Raw genomic sequence first — 17,921 nt, 5'->3', positions numbered from 1 at the left:
TACCGCACTGAAATCCAGTAAATCACTCAGTTCTTTGTCCGTCCCTAAGGCAGCCATTCGCTGTTGGTGATGCATTTTAGCAAAATCACACAAACCTAGAAACATGGAAATAACCGCAATCAGAAATCCCGAGCCTTGCAGGAAAACACAGTCGGATTTTGGGGTTTTTTTTCATGAAGGGGTCGGGGCGGGGAGGAGGGGGAGGTGGGTGGTTGAGAAGAAGAAGGGAGGGGAAAAGAAAAAAAAAAAAAAAAAAAGATGGAGGGGCAGCCAAAAAAAAAAAAAAAAAAGAAGAAAAAAGGAAGGAAAAAAAAAACCCAAAAAGAAAACCAGGCGATGTTGCATTTCCAAAGAGGCGAGCCAAACCCCGGAACATCCACTCTTTAAACCCCAATCCGGAGGAGAAAAAACCAGGCAGAGCCTCGCTCCTCGAGCATCATTAATGCAACAGGAGGTTCAGCGAGGAACGAGCGAGGATCCCGGAGAAGCAACTAGAGCCATCCAGCTCCCAACTTTTTCCTTCCTCCCCCCTCCCTTCCTCCTCCTTCCGCGTGTTCCTTCGGAGGCACAACCGGCAAAGAGCGCCGAGGAAGGAAGGAAGGAAGGAAGGAAGCAAGGAAGGAAGGAAAGGGGGGAAATAAATAAATAAATAAAAATTAAGAAAAGAAAAAGCCACGGCGAGACGCGAAGTGCAGGTTCCGGGGACGGGGGAGGGGAAGAGGGGGAGGACACACACACGACACAATTAGCCCCGAGTCCTAATATGCGGAGAGCTTCGGTGGAGGGTGAGGGGAGGGAGGACGAGGCCGCCGAGGAGCCGGCTGGGGCCTGTGCGGCGGCAGCGCCCGGAGGAGGGAAACAGGGAAGGGAAGGGAAGGGAAGCTCGGCGCCGGCCCCGAGCGCTCCGTACCCGCGGCTCCCGGAGCTCGGAGCTCACCGCCCGCCGCACTTTGCCGAGCATCCCGCCCCGTGTTCGCCCGGCCCCCCGCGCACACACACACACACACGGCCCCGCCGCGTTTATACCGCGCCGCGGACGCACGTGACCGCGCAGGAACGATTGCATTTATTTTCTTTTTTTCCCTTCTCTCCCCCCCCTCCCCACCACCACCACCACCCCTCCCCGCCGCCCCGCCTCGGATTACCCCCGTGCCCTTCGCCTTTTTATTTCCGATACATATATAATATCTAACCGTCCTGCTTTGTTTTGGTGGCTTCGCTGCCCGCCCCGATCCCCCCGGGCTCCATCCCAAGGCCCAGCTTTCCTTCCCCCCCCCCTCCATTATTTTTGTTGGTTTTTTTCCTCCCCGGAGCATCGCCGCGAAGTTTGCGGAGCTGCCCCTCGGATTCACGCGCGAGTTTTTGGGAGATGCCGCCAGCTTTTCCCCCTCCCTTCATCCCGCATCTCCTCGGCCACTTTTTATTCCGTCTCTCCCCCCTCCGGCAAGGCCGGACAGAACTGAGGAGAACTCGTGGGAGTTCATTTTCCGGTAGGAAATGAAAGCAGCGAGTCCCCGCGTCTGCACCTTGGTGTATCTCCCCCACACGTGTAGTTACACCGTGTCTATGCAATGTACACACAATGTAGCGCTTTACACAGCCCGGAAACTTGCACTTCTTTTGCTTTTTTTTTTTTTCTTTTTTTTTCTTTCCAAATAACACATCGGGATCGACAATTTCAATCAAAAATAATTAAAAATGAAAGCGAAAAAAATAATAATTAAAAAAAAAACACAGACAAGTTAGTCTAACAGCAAATTGGAACTTTACCTTAAATGGCCACAAATATGTTCACAATATTCCAAGGGGGGGAAAAAATAAAAAAAAAAAGAAAGGAAAAAAAAGAATAAAAAAATAATCAAAATTGAAAAAAAAAAGAAGAGAGGAATCTTCTGCCAAAGTGCTTTATTGTCTCACACGTGTGTGACCCTCCAAAACCACCAAAAAGTAGGGAAAGTGTCACTCCTGCTCCGGGTTATTCCACAGCTTTACAGGCACACTACACCGGGCTTTGTTGGGATTTGGGGGGCCCGGCCATCGGCCGTAAAAAAAAAAAAAAGAAAAAAGAAAATAGATATATATAAATTAGATATTTTAAAAAATTTTAAAAAATTAGAAAAACCAAGGTAAAAAAAAAAGGAGAAAAAGAAGGTCCGACAACTTTTGCCCTATTGTTTTTACAGACACATGGTGACGGGCTCGCAGCGCCGCGGCTCTCGGGGACTTGTCCCCCCCCTCCTTGTCCTTCCTTCACCAAAAAAAAAAACCCAAAAACCAAAAAAAAAAAAAAAATAAACCAAACCCAAATCCCGGAGGAAAAAAAAAAAAAAAAAAAAAAAAAAAAAAAAAAAAAAAAAAGGAACCAGGCGACTCCCCCCCTCGGGGGAGCGCGGGGCCGCCCGTTCCCCAACTTGGTCCAAGTTTAGAGCAGCGCCCGCCGCCTCCTCCGGCTCAGCAGCGCGGCCTCCCCCGCCGAGCCGCGGCCGATCGCATCCCGCCCGGGCAGCCGCATCGCCCGCCGCTCACATCCGGGCAATGCCCGCCGCCTTATAAGCGCCGCCGCCGCCGCTCGCAGACAATGACGAGGAGGAGGAGGAGGAGGAGGAGGAGGAGGGAGGGCGGGCGGGAGGAAGCGGGCGGGACGGCGCGGCGGGGTTCACAAGATGGAGGGACCCGGCCGCCTCTGGCGGCGCCTCTCGCGTGTTCCCCGCGCCGGCCCGCGGCGATCGGGGTCCGCCAGCACAGCCGGGATGGGGTCCGGCACACCCCGGAGGGGGTCTAGCACACCCCGGAGGGGTCCCAGCACACCCGGGAAGGGTCTCAGCACACCCGAGAGGGGTTTCAGCACCCATAGCTCACCCCGGAGGGGTCCCAGCACACCCCGGAGGGAATCTAGCACACGCCGAAAGGGTCCCAGCACACCCGGGAAGGGTCTCAGCACACCCGAGAGGGGTTTCAGCACCCATAGCACACCCCGGAGGGGTCCCAGCACACCCGGGAGAGGTTTCAGCACCCGCAGCACGCCCCGGAGGGGATCAAGCACACCCCGGAGGGGTCTCATCGCCCTCAGCTCACCCCGGAGGGGTCTCAGCGCCCTCAGCACACCCGGGAGAGGTTTCAGCCCGCTCGGCAAGACCCAGGCCGCCTTTCAGCGGCCCGAGCGAACCCCGTGCGGGGGTTTGGCGCGCCCTCAAACCGTGAGCAGGCGCCATCTTCGCATCCCAGCCGCCTCAGCAGTTACCTGGAGGGGTTCAGCTCCCGCCGAGAGCCGATGGGGTCCGCGGCCTCTCCGCCATGACCAGACGCCCTGAGGGGGCTTCGGCTCCGGTTTACCGTCCAAGGGTTCCTGGCGCTGCCGGCCCTCAGCCGCTGCCGTTCAGGCCGCTCGGGGCTCGCTCCCTGAGGGGAGGTCGCAGCTCTCCGCCATGAGGCGTTCGCGCCTCGTCCCCCTGAGGCGTTCGCGCCGCTCGGCCGCGGGCGGGCTCCGCCCCGACGAGTTCCCGCCTCGGCCCCCCGAGGGGGCCCGCTCCGCTCCCGCCCGAGGGGTTCGCGCCGCTCCGTCCTGAGGGGCCTCGGCCCGTCCGCCATGATGGGTCCCTGCCCTGAGGCGTTCGCGCCACCTCATCCTGAGGGAGCGCGCGCCAATCAGTCCTGAGGGGTCTCGCGCCCGTCCGCCATGAGGGGTCTCTGCCCTGAGGGAGCTCGCGCCATTCAGTCCTGAGGGAGCGCGCGCCAATCAGTCCTGAGGGATTCGCGCCGCTCCGTCCTGAGGGGCCTCGGGCCCGTCCGCCATGATGGGTCTCTGCCCTGAGGGAGCGCGCGCCATTCAGTCCTGAGGGATTCGCGCCAATCAGTCCTGAGGGATTCGCGCCGCTCCGTCCTGAGGGATTCGCGCCGCTCCGTCCTGAGGGGCCTCGGGCCCGTCCGCCATGATGGGTCTCTGCCCTGAGGGAGCTCGCGCCATTCAGTCCTGAGGGATTCGCGCCAATCAGTCCTGAGGGGCCTCGGGCCCGTCCGCCATGAGGGGTCTCTGCCCTGAGGGAGCTCGCGCCATTCAGTCCTGAGGGAGCGCGCGCCATTCAGTCCTGAGGGATTCGCGCCAATCAGTCCTGAGGGATTCGCGCCGCTCCGTCCTGAGGGGCCTCGGGCCCGTCCGCCATGATGGGTCTCTGCCCTGAGGGAGCGCGCGCCATTCAGTCCTGAGGGATTCGAGCCGCTCCGTCCTGAGGGGCCTCGGGCCCGTCCGCCATGATGGGTCCCTGCCCTGAGGGAGCTCGCGCCACTTCGTCCTGAGGGATTCGCGCCGCTCCGTCCTGAGGGATTCGCGCCGCTCCGTCCTGAGGGGTCTCGCGCCCGTCCGCCGTGAGGGGTCTCTGCCCTGAGGGAGCTCGCGCCACTCCGCCATGAGGGAGCTCAGGCCACTCCGCCGCGAGGGATCTCGGGCCACTCCGCCGCGAGGGATCTCGGGCCATGCCGCCCTCAGGAGTTCCCGCCTCGTCCCGCTGAGCGGGCTCGCTCCGCTCCTCCCTCACGGGTTCGTGTCACTCCGCCCCGAGGAGCTGGTGCCGCTCCGCCCTTGAGGGGTCTCCGCCCTGAGGGAGCGCGCGCCACTGCGTCCTCAGGAGTTCTCGCCGCTCCATCCTGAGGAGTTCGCGTCGCTCCATCCTGAGGAGTTCTCGCCATTCCGCCCTGAGGAGTTCTCGCCGCTCCATCCTGAGGAGTTCGCGCCGCTCCATCCTGAGGGAGTTCGCGCCGCTCCATCCTGAGGGAGTTCGCGCCCGCTCCATCCTGAGGGAGTTCGCGCCCGCTCCATCCTGAGGAGTTCGCGCCGCTCCATCCTGAGGGAGTTCGCGCCGCTCCATCCTGAGGGAGTTCGCGCCCGCTCCATCCTGAGGGAGTTCGCGCCCGCTCCATCCTGAGGGAGTTCGCGCCCGCTCCATCCTGAGGGAGTTCGCGCCCGCTCCATCCTGAGGGAGTTCGCGCCCGCTCCATCCTGAGGAGTTCGCGCCGCTCCGTCCTGAGGGAGTTCGCGTCACTCCATCCTGAGGAGTTCTCGCCATTCCGCCCTGAGGAGTTCGCGCCGCTCCATCCTGAGGGAGTTCGCGCCGCTCCATCCTGAGGGAGTTCGCGCCCGCTCCATCCTGAGGGAGTTCGCGCCCGCTCCATCCTGAGGGAGTTCGCGCCCGCTCCATCCTGAGGGAGTTCGCGCCGCTCCATCCTGAGGAGTTCGCGCCCGCTCCATCCTGAGGGAGTTCGCGCCCGCTCCATCCTGAGGAGTTCGCGCCGCTCCATCCTGAGGAGTTCGCGCCGCTCCATCCTGAGGAGTTCGCGCCGCTCCATCCTGAGGAGTTCGCGCCCGCTCCATCCTGAGGAGTTCGCGCCGCTCCATCCTGAGGGAGTTCGCGCCCGCTCCATCCTGAGGGAGTTCGCGCCCGCTCCATCCTGAGGGAGTTCGCGCCCGCTCCATCCTGAGGGAGTTCGCGCCGCTCCATCCTGAGGAGTTCGCGCCGCTCCATCCTGAGGAGTTCGCGCCTCTCCGCCCTCAGAGGAGCCGCGAAGTTTCCCATCCCTCAGCGTTCGGCGAACCCTCTGAGGAGATTTCCAGCGCCTCGGCCGCGATCGGACCATTCCTTGGAAGGCTCTCAGCCCTCAGCGCCCCGCCCAAAGAGGTAGGTTGGAATTTTTCCTTTGTCGACGTTTTGGTGGGTGCAATGGGGCTGGTGCGTAAGCAGGTTGTGCAAATGAAAATCAAGAAGGGAATGGGGGAAAGCACAGGGAGGGGGAATAATGTAAAATCGTGGAATGGTTTGGGTTGCAAGGGTCTGTCGCTAGACCAGAGTGCTCCAAGCCCCATCCAGCCTAGCCTCAAACACTTCCAGCGATGATGCCTTCAAATTAATGATGGATTTGGTTAATAACGGCCTGTGAGATTTTATTTGGAAATTAAGTAGGAAAAGGGCTAACCCAACGGCCGCCCTGGCCCCGGTATTATTAATTTTCCATCTTTAATCCTCTGGGGTTTATGCTGTCCCCATATGTGCTGTTCTCAGCAGGCTGCAGGAATTCCATGCGGACAGTTGGCCCATGGCCTCCTCGGAATTCACGGGAAGCAGACTCGGGAAATTTTATCTCTGGAAGCGTCCAAGGGCAGTTAGGATGAGGCTTGGACAACCCTTCAAATCCCCAAACCATTCCCTGATCCTGTGGTGATGGTGCCAAGGGGTTGGTGAACGTTCACGGCGCTGCACTAGCCGGTGCCATGAATGAATGAATCCGTGTGATCCGGAGCTGCCACGCTGGGTTTTTGTGATAAAACTGAATCAACTTTATAGGATCAACCCTCAAATCACCGAATGCTCCGCTTCCCGAAAATAAACTAGGGGGAAAGTGGAGAAAAACCAAACAAACAAACCCTTGTAGCTTCCATGCAGTTTCGCCTTTGGAGCTGCCTTGTTACAGTGTCAACATTGGGCTTGTTTGGGTTCGAGGGGAGCGTAAACTCCATCATTTCGGTGCCGTTTCATTCATTGCCTCAGAAACACCGCGGGTTTGCACGGAAAAGTGCTCCCGCGGAGGTGGGGAAGGATTCTTCTGCGCTTGCCTGGATTCCCGTTAAAATCTGGGCTGTGTTCTGAGGTCCCTGATGAAACGGGCTGTTTGATTTCAATTAAAGCGAAGTGTCATCAGTTTCGGTCGCGCTAATGGACGCCGAGGCGCCGCAGTGCATTAGGGAGGAAAACAGTGGATTTGGGGGGAAAAGGCCGAGAGGTGCGAGGGGCCGAGAGAGATTTTTCCCGTGTGTTTTCCATTTTTGCAATGGGCACACGTAGGGCGTTATGGATTGCGATGGCGGGAGTACAGAAAACACAGTCTCTCAGCGGGATTTCAGCAGGAATTCTTCAGATTTCCTAAATCGGGGAAAAAAAAAAAAACAAACATTGGGAGTAACCTGGGCTGGTGGGAGCTGTCCCTGCCCGTGGCAAGGAGGGATGATCCTTAAAACGTTCAAATTCCCTCGCTCCAAAGCTCCTCCAGCCCAGCCCTGAACAATTCCAGGGCTGGGGCATCCACGGCTTCTCTGGGAATATCGTTTGGAGCGACCCTCTGGGAGAGTTTATGAGCTTGAGCAGTTTATTCCCCCGTATGGGATTCTTGAAATTATCGACTGTTCTTTGAAGTCTCTCCACCGCTGGCGGAAAGATTTGTTGTTGTTGTTGTTATGAATTCTTTTCTGTGCTATTTCGCGTCTTATTTCCATTTGTTACTGAGCCTGGACCCGCCGATGGCAGGGAAGCCTTGGGCTGAGTCCCTCGCTTCTCCTCGTAATTGAATTAAAAGCCACTGTAAAAAAAAAAAATAGTAATAACATGGGAATAAGAATAGGGGAGGGATGAAGCGGGGAATACATGGCTGGATTAGTTATTGTCCCAATTAGCTGCCTGAATTAGCTCCTTGACGAGCAGGAATAAAGGGCCATCGGTGACAAGGCCGGTTTTTAGGGAAGCTGCTCCTCTAAGTGTCTTGTGATGGCAACATAAAGAGCTGCGGGTTTCGCTTAAATGGATTTCCATCCCGGCTCCTTTTTTTTTTTCCCGGCAGTAGATTTGTTTCACTCCCATATTAATCTCCTTTTATTAAACCATAGAAATCCCAACCCTCTGTTGTTCTGGGAGCAGCCTGGGACGGCAATCTTAACCTCACAACAAAACCCAACCCGGGCGTTGGTGCCTCGTAAAGGCGTTGAGAGCGGGATTCGCGTCCCGCGAACCGGACACGCCGCAGCTCCGTGGGATGGGCCGTTCCAGGTGCGCTCCAGAGGAAACACTGCTGGCATGGAGAACTCCCCAACAGCGGGAGGAGGAGGAGGAGGAGGAGGAGGAGGAGGAGGGATTCGCTCCCCCTCCTGCAGCCCCGAGCCAGCCCCCTTTGGATTTGCCAAGCACCTGTGAAAGAACGCAGCTGCACGGCCCTGGGAAAACAATGGGAGCTGCTGTGACAGTTCGTTAACGCGAGGCAGCGCCGAGATTTATTTGGGAAAGGCGCTGAGGGAGGATTCCGCGGCAGGCAGGACTCGGTGGCATTCCCGAGGTGTGCCGGGCAGCAGCGGCACGCCGGGCCTGTGGATGCGTGTGCATCCTGCACAGCCCGGCCTGGCAGCTGGGACAGCTCACTGCCTCTGGCAGCCAAACGAACGGAGGAGCTCTGATTGCTGCCCTTCTTTTCGTTCCGTATTTCCTCCCTAGGTCGGGATTTTTTCCTTGTTCTCTATTCTTTTTTTTTATTTTTTTTTCCCCTTGGTAGTTTGCTCTGGGTATATTTTTTTTTTTCCCCTTGGTGAAGCAAGGGTTTGGAAAGAGCAGGCAGCGTTTCAAACTGTGATCTGCACAGATGGGAACGAGGGGAACATTCTCCAGGCGAAAATTGTTCTCGGAGACGTTTGGATCGAGCCGGGTTTCCGTCTCGGCGCGGGGCGGAACGTCCCGATCTCCGACGGGAGGCTGCCGGGGACAGCCCAGGGGACACCTCCCAGCACATCCAGCGGCTCCAGCCCGCACAGCTAATCCAGGGCAATCCCACGGGGAAAACCTCTCAGGAGGTCCGGTGCTGGCGTGTCCTTCCGGCCCTGGCGGCTTTTAACGAGTCTGAGGGGTGTGTGTGTGTGTGCGTGGCTTGATGGAGAGTTCCTGTCAGCGCAGGCAGCAGTTACAAATGACAGGGCGGGCAGGGCCGGGCAAATCCAAACCCATTTGCTCCTCGCACAGATTAGCAGCTCCCCGAGAGATCCCACCTTCGTCTGGCAGAGGTTTGCGGGGCGCAGTGTCTTGTGTTTTCTCCCCCCCACCCCGCTTCCCTCCTCCTCCTCCCCCATTTCGGCTTCCAAACCGAATTTCCAGATGCGACCGCATTGTGAGGTGGAAATAAAAGCGAAGAGAAAAGGGGGGAGCGGGTGGGGATCGTCCGACTCCGTCCTCCTGCTTACGGGTCCCCGCTGCTGCGCCGGCGGTAAATACGCCGGGAGCCGGGCTCATCAAATTTTTAAGGGCAGGACGGCACAAAGGAAAGCTGCAGAGCGTCTCGGGGCCTCCATCAGCTCATCCCTGCCTTCCTTTTGTTGTGGAAAACCCGAAATTCCCGGCGTTTGCTTTCCCCTCCCCTGGCGGAAGGGCTGCTGGAGTCGCCTTAAGTAATAGTCGGTCGGGGCGAATTACCTGGAGTCAAGCGCGGGTTATCTAATTTAGAGAATAGGAAATAGAGAGGAGATCAAAGTAAATGAAATGCGAGCGGGGTAATTCATGGCTAACCCGTGGGCTTGCTACGAGCGCTCAGCTCGTGTGGCACAAGTCGCCGGACCAACGACCCCTTTAGGCCCCGCGCTCCCAAAAAACCCCGGGATGCTTTGGGTTAGAGGCACCTCAAAGCCCACCCAGTGCCAAGCCGGCCTTGGGCACTGCCAGGGAAGGGGAGTCCGCTGGCACGAGGGAATTCTCAATGAGCACGTGACAAATTTGGTCCCAGGACCTTCCCAGGAACGTGTCCCAGCCGCTGCCGAGCTGCTCCTGCGAGCTTTCCCGGAGACTTCCAGCGGGGAATTGCGGGAAGGGCATCCCTGCGACCCGATCCGGCGATGGTGTTTCCTGCCGCTCCTCGTTCCTGCTCAGTTATCCAAGGTCAGCTTGGACAGGCCTTGGAGGAGCCTGGGGTACTGGGAAGCGTCCATGCCCATGGCCAAGAGCGGAATGGGGGTGATCCTTAAAATCCCTTCCAGCCCAAACCATCCCAGGATCGATTGGAGGATTCCAGAACCTTCTCTTCCCCCGAAGGCCGTGGGCGGGATTTTTTGGTCCGGTTGCCATGGCAGCGATTCCCAAGTGACACTTTGTACCTGGGGGTGACCTGAGGACAGCGCTGGGGTGTGTTTTTCCCGTGGATGGAGAGCTTGGCGTTGAGAGCAAACAAACCTCAATGAGAACGGGGTGCCGAAGTGAAGTTAAATTACAGATAAAAAACGGGGGGGGGGGGAAGAATCCAAATTCCCTCCGAACATTCCCGTTTCTCGGGGGGGTGTTTCTCCCCCTAACTCCCGCCGTCCTGGCTTGCCGCGGTTAATAATACAGCGGAGGTTAAATGAGACATGAAAGAGGGGGCCGTACGTTAAAAATTGAGATAACTCTTCCTCTCAGTGAAGTGGAACCCAGCAGATGTAGCTGCACACTGTAATTGCTGCCTGTTTCCTGTCACTCTGATTAAGTTGCATTGTCCCTGCTCCAAGTGTAGGAATATCAGCGGCTTCCCATAGGGCACAGCATGGGACAACTGGCTCCGGCAGGCGGGTGAACTCCGTGCACCTCCCGCTCGTCCCGCTCTTGCTGTAGGCGCACAAAACCCATTGATGGCTCCTCACATCGATGGGCACCGGGAGAGGCATTTTGGGAACGCTTCCCTTCCCCGGCTCACGAGGCCGGGCTGGGTTAGTGCTGCTGCTCGGGAGTCGCTCTTGCGCCTTCTCCAAACCCGGGTGTCAGCGTGGAGCTTCTAGCCCAGGGAATCCTTCCCTTCCCGAGAGGTTTTGTGGGATGTTTCGGCTGCTTGGAGCAGCCTGGGCTGGTGGGAGGCGTCCCTGTCCCTCGCAGCCCAGCCCGTTGTGGGATTGGATTCCCTAAAACCCCAGAGCGTAGGCCACAATCCCCAGTCGGACGCGGGGCCTGCCTTCCGAAACCCGGGAAATTATTATTAAAAGTCCTTCCTTAACACGCGTTTATTTTCTAATTTATCGAACGTACCTATTACGCTCTCCAGACACATGGGCTTGATTATGATGATTATCGTATGTATTTTTTTTTTTTTTTTTTTTTGGTTTTCTCCAAGGCACTCATCACCCGTAATATCAAATGTCATTAGAGAAATTAGGGAAGAGCAGCGGCGTTCCTCCCAAGGAAAAAAATAAAAAAATTAAAGGCAGTTTCCTCCTTTCCCGGCGCAGCGGCGAGAGCTCAGCTCAGCCTTAGGGCCGCAAACCCTGACTTGCTGCTCCCAGGGGCACTTTTTTCCCCCCCCTCCCCTCGTTTCAAGATTTCCTGGTGAAAATTCCACTTGCTGGAGCAAAATCCGAGAGGTTTTCCTCTCCTTTACCCTCCGGGGGATTTTACTCCGCGTGCCTTCCCGGAGGGCGGCCGACGCGGATCTGGATCGCTTTGGGAGAGCCCAGGGGTTTTGGTTTTTCATTTCAATATTTACTTCTGGAAGCTCCAGCAGAGGAGGGGAACAGCTGGAGATGACACAGACACGCCACGGTTCCAGAGCCCGGCTGGTTTGTCTGGAAGACACGTGGTGGGCTCCGAAGGCAGGAAGAGGAGGAGGGGAGGCATGGAGGGAGTGATCCACGGGAAGGGTTGCGCTGGGATGTGTCCGTGCCCTGACGGATGCAGCCTTCCCGCTTTTTCCAGTCCTAATTCCTGAAGAATAAACAGAGAGCCCCGTTCGCTCTCTTTCCCAAATCCCGAGGTTTTCCGGCAGCTCGCAGGGATTTCAGGGCTGGGCTCTGACTGAAGAGTCCCTTCAATCCCAGGCACAGTGTCGTGGGGGTGAAGCAGCAGCAGCAGCAGGGAGCTGCCTTTGGATTGCTGACTCCGGCTAAATCCTTGGGCTTTTTTTCTTCCTTTGCGTCATTTCTGTGATTATTTTTGTGCTTCGTATGCTCAAAAATCCCCGGGGAATAGGGAGGAAAAAAAAAAAAAAACCTCTCTCTCTTTTTCTGATTTTTTTTTTTTTGGTAATATTTCTGCTTTGCAAGTCACTTTGTAAAGAAGCGCTTCGGTGCCTTCAGAAGGTTTGAAACCCACCTGTTTCAAAGGTGGGAGCAGCCGGCCCGGTGGATCCCAGCGGGAACCCGAGGGGGGAAATGAAATCTCTCGGCCCCCCCTTCCCACACCTGGCAGGAGGGATTTGGAGCAGGATTCTCCAAGCGAAGATTTCTGTCGCTTTGTAGCGAGAGAACTGGGAGAACAGAGCGTTCCTCCCGCTCTGGCAGGGATTCCTCTCTGCCTCCGTGCAGGCCGGGCGTGCCAGCAGCGCTCCGGGGAAGGACTTGCCCTGGAAAAAAAAGGACCCAAAGGAGGCTGCTGGGGCTCCCTGCGCCGCCCTCTCCCACTTGGGAGGACACTTGGCACTCTTCTAAGGTCACCTGGATAATCCAATCCTCCTCGGGACGATATCTAGCTCCGGCAGGAACTCTCGGAAGCCTTGAAACAACATCCATCTTCATTACTTCCCCCCCCAACCCTCGCGTCGGTATGATTGATTCCTGCCTAAATTTGGTTTAATTGCTCCGAAGGTCTGGAGGAATGACATTTGGAGGGAGGCCCAAACGGGATGTCTGAGCTCCCCCTGCTGCTCGGCGCCCGCTGGGAGGTGTGGGGTGAGCTCCAGCCCGGGGTGAGGTGGGGAGGGGGCAAATCCCACAGTTTTTGGGATCAGCCCAGGTTAAGCTTGGAGCTGCTTCCCTCCTGAGCTCCAAAACCCATCCAACCTGGCCCGGGACGCTTCTCCGCGCCAAGGCCTCGGCGCTCTCCCGGCCGAAATCCCTTCCCCAAAATCCCATCTAAACCGCTTGTCCTGGCTGGAGGTGAGAGCAGAGCGGAAGGCAAATTTAGGATTAAACAATATTAGCTCCCAGGAGATCAATAAGCAGGGGAGGGAGCAAAGGCGACGTTAAGCACTCGTTATTTACACTCCCCCCGTCGCGGCCACAAAAGCGAGCTTCTCCCCCCCCCCAGTTCCCCGAGCGGAGTTTTAATTATTCGTTAAAAAGCCTTCAATTGTTCGCCGAGATCGTGTCACGGATTGGTCCTCGCAGTGTGAAGTGCAACCGTCCAGAACCCCCACAGTATTATAAATAGGCTTCGGAGCCCGGGATTGATTGATGTTTGGCATAAAATCTATTCCTCGGAGCATGTGTATTCCTTCTGTTCACCAGTTCCCTACAAATATACTCGGGCTGATTTTTTTTTGATTTTTTTTTTTTTTTTTTTGATTTTTTTTTTAAATTCAAATCTCCCAATTTATGTGGGGGTTTCGACTGTTAAATATTTAGGGGCTTTTTTTTTTTTTATCTTTTTGTTGTTGTTGTTGTTCTGTATCGCTGTGTTCCGGGCGAGGTAGGGAACACAGGCAAGGCCGGGAGATTCAGCGCATTCCCTGGCGCTGGGGGGCAGAGCCAAAGCTTTATTAATTATATCGCCAGTCAAATCCTAGTCTTCCCTGACGCTGATGTTCCATCAGCCGCCAGCGCGGCGATCCCGTGGGATGGCTTTAGAGCCCTTCTCGGCATGGAATGACGGCGTTTATGTGGAAGGAGGGATCGAACGAACGGGCGCTCCGAGTTTGGAGAGGCGGGAGGAAACGCCAGACTTTTCCCAGGGATCGCCAGAAACATTCCGGGTTCCTCAGCCGGGGATTCGTCCTTGGAGAGGCGCCTTTGGCACGTCTCCCTTCCCCGAGCCTTATTTAACTTTTATCAAATCGTCCGCCGCCCTTTTATCCCTCTCCCGTGGATCCCGCTCTCCTCACCCTGGTGAGGCTGGGATTAATTCATTCATTCCCGCCTTTGGGAGGCCAGACCCAATTATGTCTTATTTATTCTTTGCCGTGTTCCGGCGAAAACAATGGAGGGACGTTCCTCCTGCCGCTGGAAATTCTAATTCCCGGTTTTAAAAAAAAACAAAACAAAACAAAACAAAAATCCCTCACGGCTTAACCTGTTGCTCAACACCCAAAGGGCCCTCAATTGATCTGGGGGTTGGTGAGGGAAGGGAATGAAGAGATCACGGGGCGGGAACGTCAGGCTGCGGGATCGCAGAGCCTCACTCAAACCTGCTTGAGCACGGGGATAATTCACCTGCCTTTTAGGAGCGCGGTGAATCCCAGCCGAGCTGGGGGAGGCTCCCTTTGCGTGGATGTCGGGTTCGCAATGGGTTTCTGCCTCCCAGTTTGTCAGCCCCGGCTAAGACCGGTGCCTCGTTTAGTGCCCGGATCACTGGTACAATTTCACCGGGATTTCCCGGGAGCGATCTCTTCCCGGGGTGTGAAACTTGCACCCCGAAACCGGGGAGGGAGCGGGCTGGGGGGGGGAAGGGGATGTTCCGGCGCTCCGTGGAAGCTTCAACTAGGAATTAATTTATCTCTGGTAGCACTTGACAAAGCTCAGCTCCCGATGCCTCAGCCTTTATAGTCACATCTGTTAGTTTCGAGCATTTATTGGAGGAGCCTTGACAAAGACAAAAACAGATGATGGGGATCTCATCTGTCAAAACTGTTATTAAAGCTGGGAACAGTGTGAGGGTTGGGTTTCGATGGAAGGCGTCGTTGGCCTTTTACCCGACGTTTCGCAAGCAATAACTGCGGGGCGCAAGGATTTGGAGGGGCCGGGGCGCTCTCCTTCTCTCGCTTCCCACTAACCGGACAAAGGCTTCCGTCGGAATCTTTTATCTTAACCTTATTCCCGGCTCGGGAGTTTATACTCAAAGTACAGCCAGGTCCAAGGTAACTCCGTTTGCCCCTTCGGAAGTTCCCGCTGCGGAAATCCCGTCCAACTTCGACTGCCGACTTGAGGTTCCTGAGGCTGGGCTCCGGCTGCCTCCCACTCGTGCCTTTTTCTATCCTTAGCGGGATTCACAGGCTTTCAGCTCGCTCACACTCGGCGCTGTCTAATCTTAGCTGCCAGCTTCGGGAAGGCTCCGAGCTCCCGGGGTCTCTCACTTGCGCGCGAGGCTCTTTCTGGGACGCGGCCAAGTAGGTGAAACGCGCCGGGGATGCTCTCGGATGTGGCAGGAGCTACACCCGGGGGTTCTCCCGGGATGTTCAGCGGGAGGTGGCAGCTCCAGCCTCGGGAACACCTGGCCGTTGTGCGCCCGTTCCCGGGGGAGTTGGGCGCACCTTGGCCGTAGATCCACCGGAGCTCGTTCTGGCTCCGTGCCGCCCGCTTGGCTGCTTCCCTGAGCCGCAAGCTGCTCCTCTCTGCCGAGCGTCTCCTGCTTTGTCTGTGTCTGGGGAGGTGGCGTCAACTCTCCTGGGAGAAACAGCTCTTCCTCAAATGAAGCCTCGCGAGGTGGCTGCTCTGCCACGTGTTCCACTCGGGGGGAAATCGTTGATCCCGGTGCCCAGAGAAACCCCGTCCCATTGCCGGAGGCCGGGTTGGAGCAGCCTGGGCTCGTGGAAAGGGTTCCCTGCCAGCCCAAGCCGTGGTGAGCAGCTCAACCCAGCTGCCCCGGCACTCCAGTCAGGACTGGCACCTGCACAAGGGTGCCACCGTCACCGACACCGCCACCAAAGGGCAGCGAGAAGCTCCCCGGGGTTGGGCAGAGCGCAGCAATCCAGTCCTCTGCTGCCTCCTGAATGCCCACACAGCCCCGTTCCCCGTGGCTGGCATGATTCATGCCCGGAGATGGATGCAGGAGCTTTTTTTGGGATGGAGAGGCGGGGAAAACACGGCTCTGCCGAGTGCAACGGAGCGGCCAGGCCTGGAACAGGTGGCATTTCTGCTCCGCAGGCACATCCAGAGGGTGCTGGAGGGTGCTGCACTGACCAAAGCGACGCTGTAAGAGCTCTGTCGCTCCGAAAGGAGCTGATCCGTGCCGTGGTTGCCTTGGTGGAGAGGCAGAGTCGAGCCTCAGGAGCTTCCCGTGGTGCGGGCAACTCCTCTCCTGCTCTTCCAGAGAGGGAAACCGGGTCCTGAAATTCCGAGCGGCCTGGCTGGGGACACTCACAGGCAGCCACGGAGGGCTCTTTGTAATCCTGTTCCAAAGGAGAAACAAACAGGACTAAAATACCCCATTGATCCCGGTCAAAAGGTGGGAATCAAACAAAAATAACACCAAGTGAAGCTCGGGAGCTCAACTGCTCCTCAACTCCGCGGCCTGGGCAGGAGACGCCTCGCTCAGCCGCGTGTTGGGCGCGTTTCACTCACAAAAACTCCACCTGACCTCGGGTCTGGAATAATAAAATCCCCCCCGGAACATTTTTCCAGGGGTGGGCGGGGGGGAGCTCCTCAGGTGAAAGTTGCTGTTTGTTAGGCGCGCGCATCCCAATCGTCGCTCATTGAAGTGTTAAAGGGGAGAGCGCTGCAAATCTATTGAGCCCCAAATCCTCGGGAATTCCTACAAGCCTCCCGAGGCGCCGGGATTGACTCCCGAGTGACCGTTGGGAATTGAGGCTTCCGACACCCGCTGGGACGTTGTTTCCTTCCCCGAAAACGCTCCCACGGCCCCTGCCAGCAGCCCATCCCTTTGGAATCAGGGACTCCAGGTGCTCCAGCGGAGGCTCCGGAAGAGGCCGCCTCATGGCGGCTCCGCTCAGACATCCCCAGCCATGACAAACGGCCCAAACTCCACGGGTTTTACGCTCTTCCCCCCCCTTTCCCTGTTCCCAATGTCACTCGCGGCGGGCGAAACGTTCCGTGACAAACGAGCCGCGGGCACGTGCAGCCCCTGCACATCCAGCCCGGCCTCCTCTTCCGTGGCACTGACTGCCTTGGCTGGGGAAGGAGCCATCCCACCTGTCCAAGTGCTCCTGTCCCTTTTCCAGGCGCTTTACAGCAGCCCGGCTGCCTGCAGAGCCGCCCTGCAGATGGCTGCAGCCTGTAAAATGCCTCTTCCACCGGGGCCAGGAGCAGCCTCCGTCCTCCCTGCCGGGCCACGGCAAGCCCCCGGAGGGGTGGCAGCGTGGCAGGGGGCTGATCCTTCTGAAAATCAGGGAATAGCCAGGGTTGGGAGGGAGCCACAGGCATCATCTGCTCCTGCAGAATCCGGGACGGGCTTTTCCCGCAGTGAAATGTCCTTGTGGAAAGGGAGGCTGGGCTCGGGCTCTTCCCCCAGGGAACGAGGAGGAAGCAGCCTCAAGCTGCTGCAGCAGCACGGGAGGTTGAGCTCGGATATCAGGGAAAAAGTCCTGCAGGGAAAACTGCAATTTTGGCTTTACCCCCTCCCTCCCCTCCCCGTGAAGTGAGGGACGCTGGAATTGGGAGGCAGGAGCCGAGGCTGCAATCTGAGCTGGTTTTTGGGGGAGTCTAAAAGGACGGGTGGAATCTGTGGGTTGGTTTTGGGGGAATCTGTGGGTTGGTTTTCGGGGAGTCTAGAAGGACGGGTGCAATCTGTGGGTTGGTTTTTGGGGAGTCAAAAAGGACGGGTGCAATCTGTGGGTTGGTTTCTGGGACGAAGCTGCAGCGCCTCGGTCCCTGCCGCAGCCACCTGTTAGTGCTGCGCCGAAGGCCAGGAGAAGTTTGGGAGCTGAGGAACCTCCCATCATCCCGAAGAGCGGCGCCGCAGGCGGCTCCGGGCTGCAGATCCAGCCCATCCCATAAACCACAGCAGCTCCTGAATATTTGATGGAGCAGCACGATGCGCAGCGCTCCTTCCCGGAGCATCTCCTCTCCTCTCCTCCCCGGGCTGCTGTTCGTTTGCCAGGAGCGATTATCCCTCTTTTTGGTGAGGAGCAGGGCTGCAAGGCCCAGCCCGGTGCTGGCCTTTACGAGCTGTCTGCTCCGAGGATCCTCGTTCAGCTGTGGTCCCTCTCCTGGCTGCTTGAGCAGAAATCATTTCGGCTTACGGAGCGGGACCGCCCGGCGCGGCGGCCGGTGGATTCTGTTGGGATTCTCCGTGTTTGGGATCGTTTTGGACACCGGGGTCAAAATCATTTTGGGGTCAGGGCTGGGCTCTGCGTGGGCGCTCCGGGGTGTTGGGATTTGGGCGCTCGGAGGCCTCCCAAAGGAGCTGGCAGGGCTCTCCCACCCCGTGGCATCTCCAGGCCGACTCCCAGCGCGGGGGTTAGTTGATCCTGACTGATATTTGCGGTAGGAGCGGCGTTTCGCCGAGATTAACCAACTTACCGGCGGCTTTGGAGGCTGTCAACGAAGGGAAAGGCTTGGGGAA

General features: G+C 57.5%; 1 protein-coding gene across 8 annotated transcripts in view; it reads right to left on the bottom strand.

Annotated features, from left to right (window-relative positions):
* TCF4 (transcription factor 4) overlaps positions 1-2,269 on the bottom strand; it is a 69,487-nt gene extending 67,218 nt beyond the window's left edge. For 3 of the 8 annotated variants that reach the window (XM_066180670.1, XM_066180672.1, XM_066180671.1), the window contains exon 1: positions 4-204. In XM_066180670.1, the coding sequence (XP_066036767.1) occupies positions 4-105 (102 nt within the window). In that variant the 5' untranslated portion in view covers positions 106-204. Of the gene's footprint in view, positions 1-3; positions 207-910; positions 984-1,770 lie in introns of those variants that run through there. The other 5 variants (XM_066180673.1, XM_066180675.1, XM_066180678.1 and 2 more) reach the window with 4 other exon arrangements.
* Positions 2,270-17,921: the final 15,652 nt, after the last annotated feature.

This window comes from Chamaea fasciata, unplaced genomic scaffold (assembly GCF_029207755.1).
Source record: "Chamaea fasciata isolate MVZ Bird 193981 ecotype frontalis unplaced genomic scaffold, bChaFas1.0.hap1 SCAF_4, whole genome shotgun sequence".
Taxonomy (NCBI): Eukaryota; Metazoa; Chordata; class Aves; order Passeriformes; family Sylviidae; genus Chamaea; species Chamaea fasciata.
The sequence above is the reverse complement of the archived record's forward strand: the minus strand, read 5'-3'. Positions and strand labels throughout refer to the sequence as shown.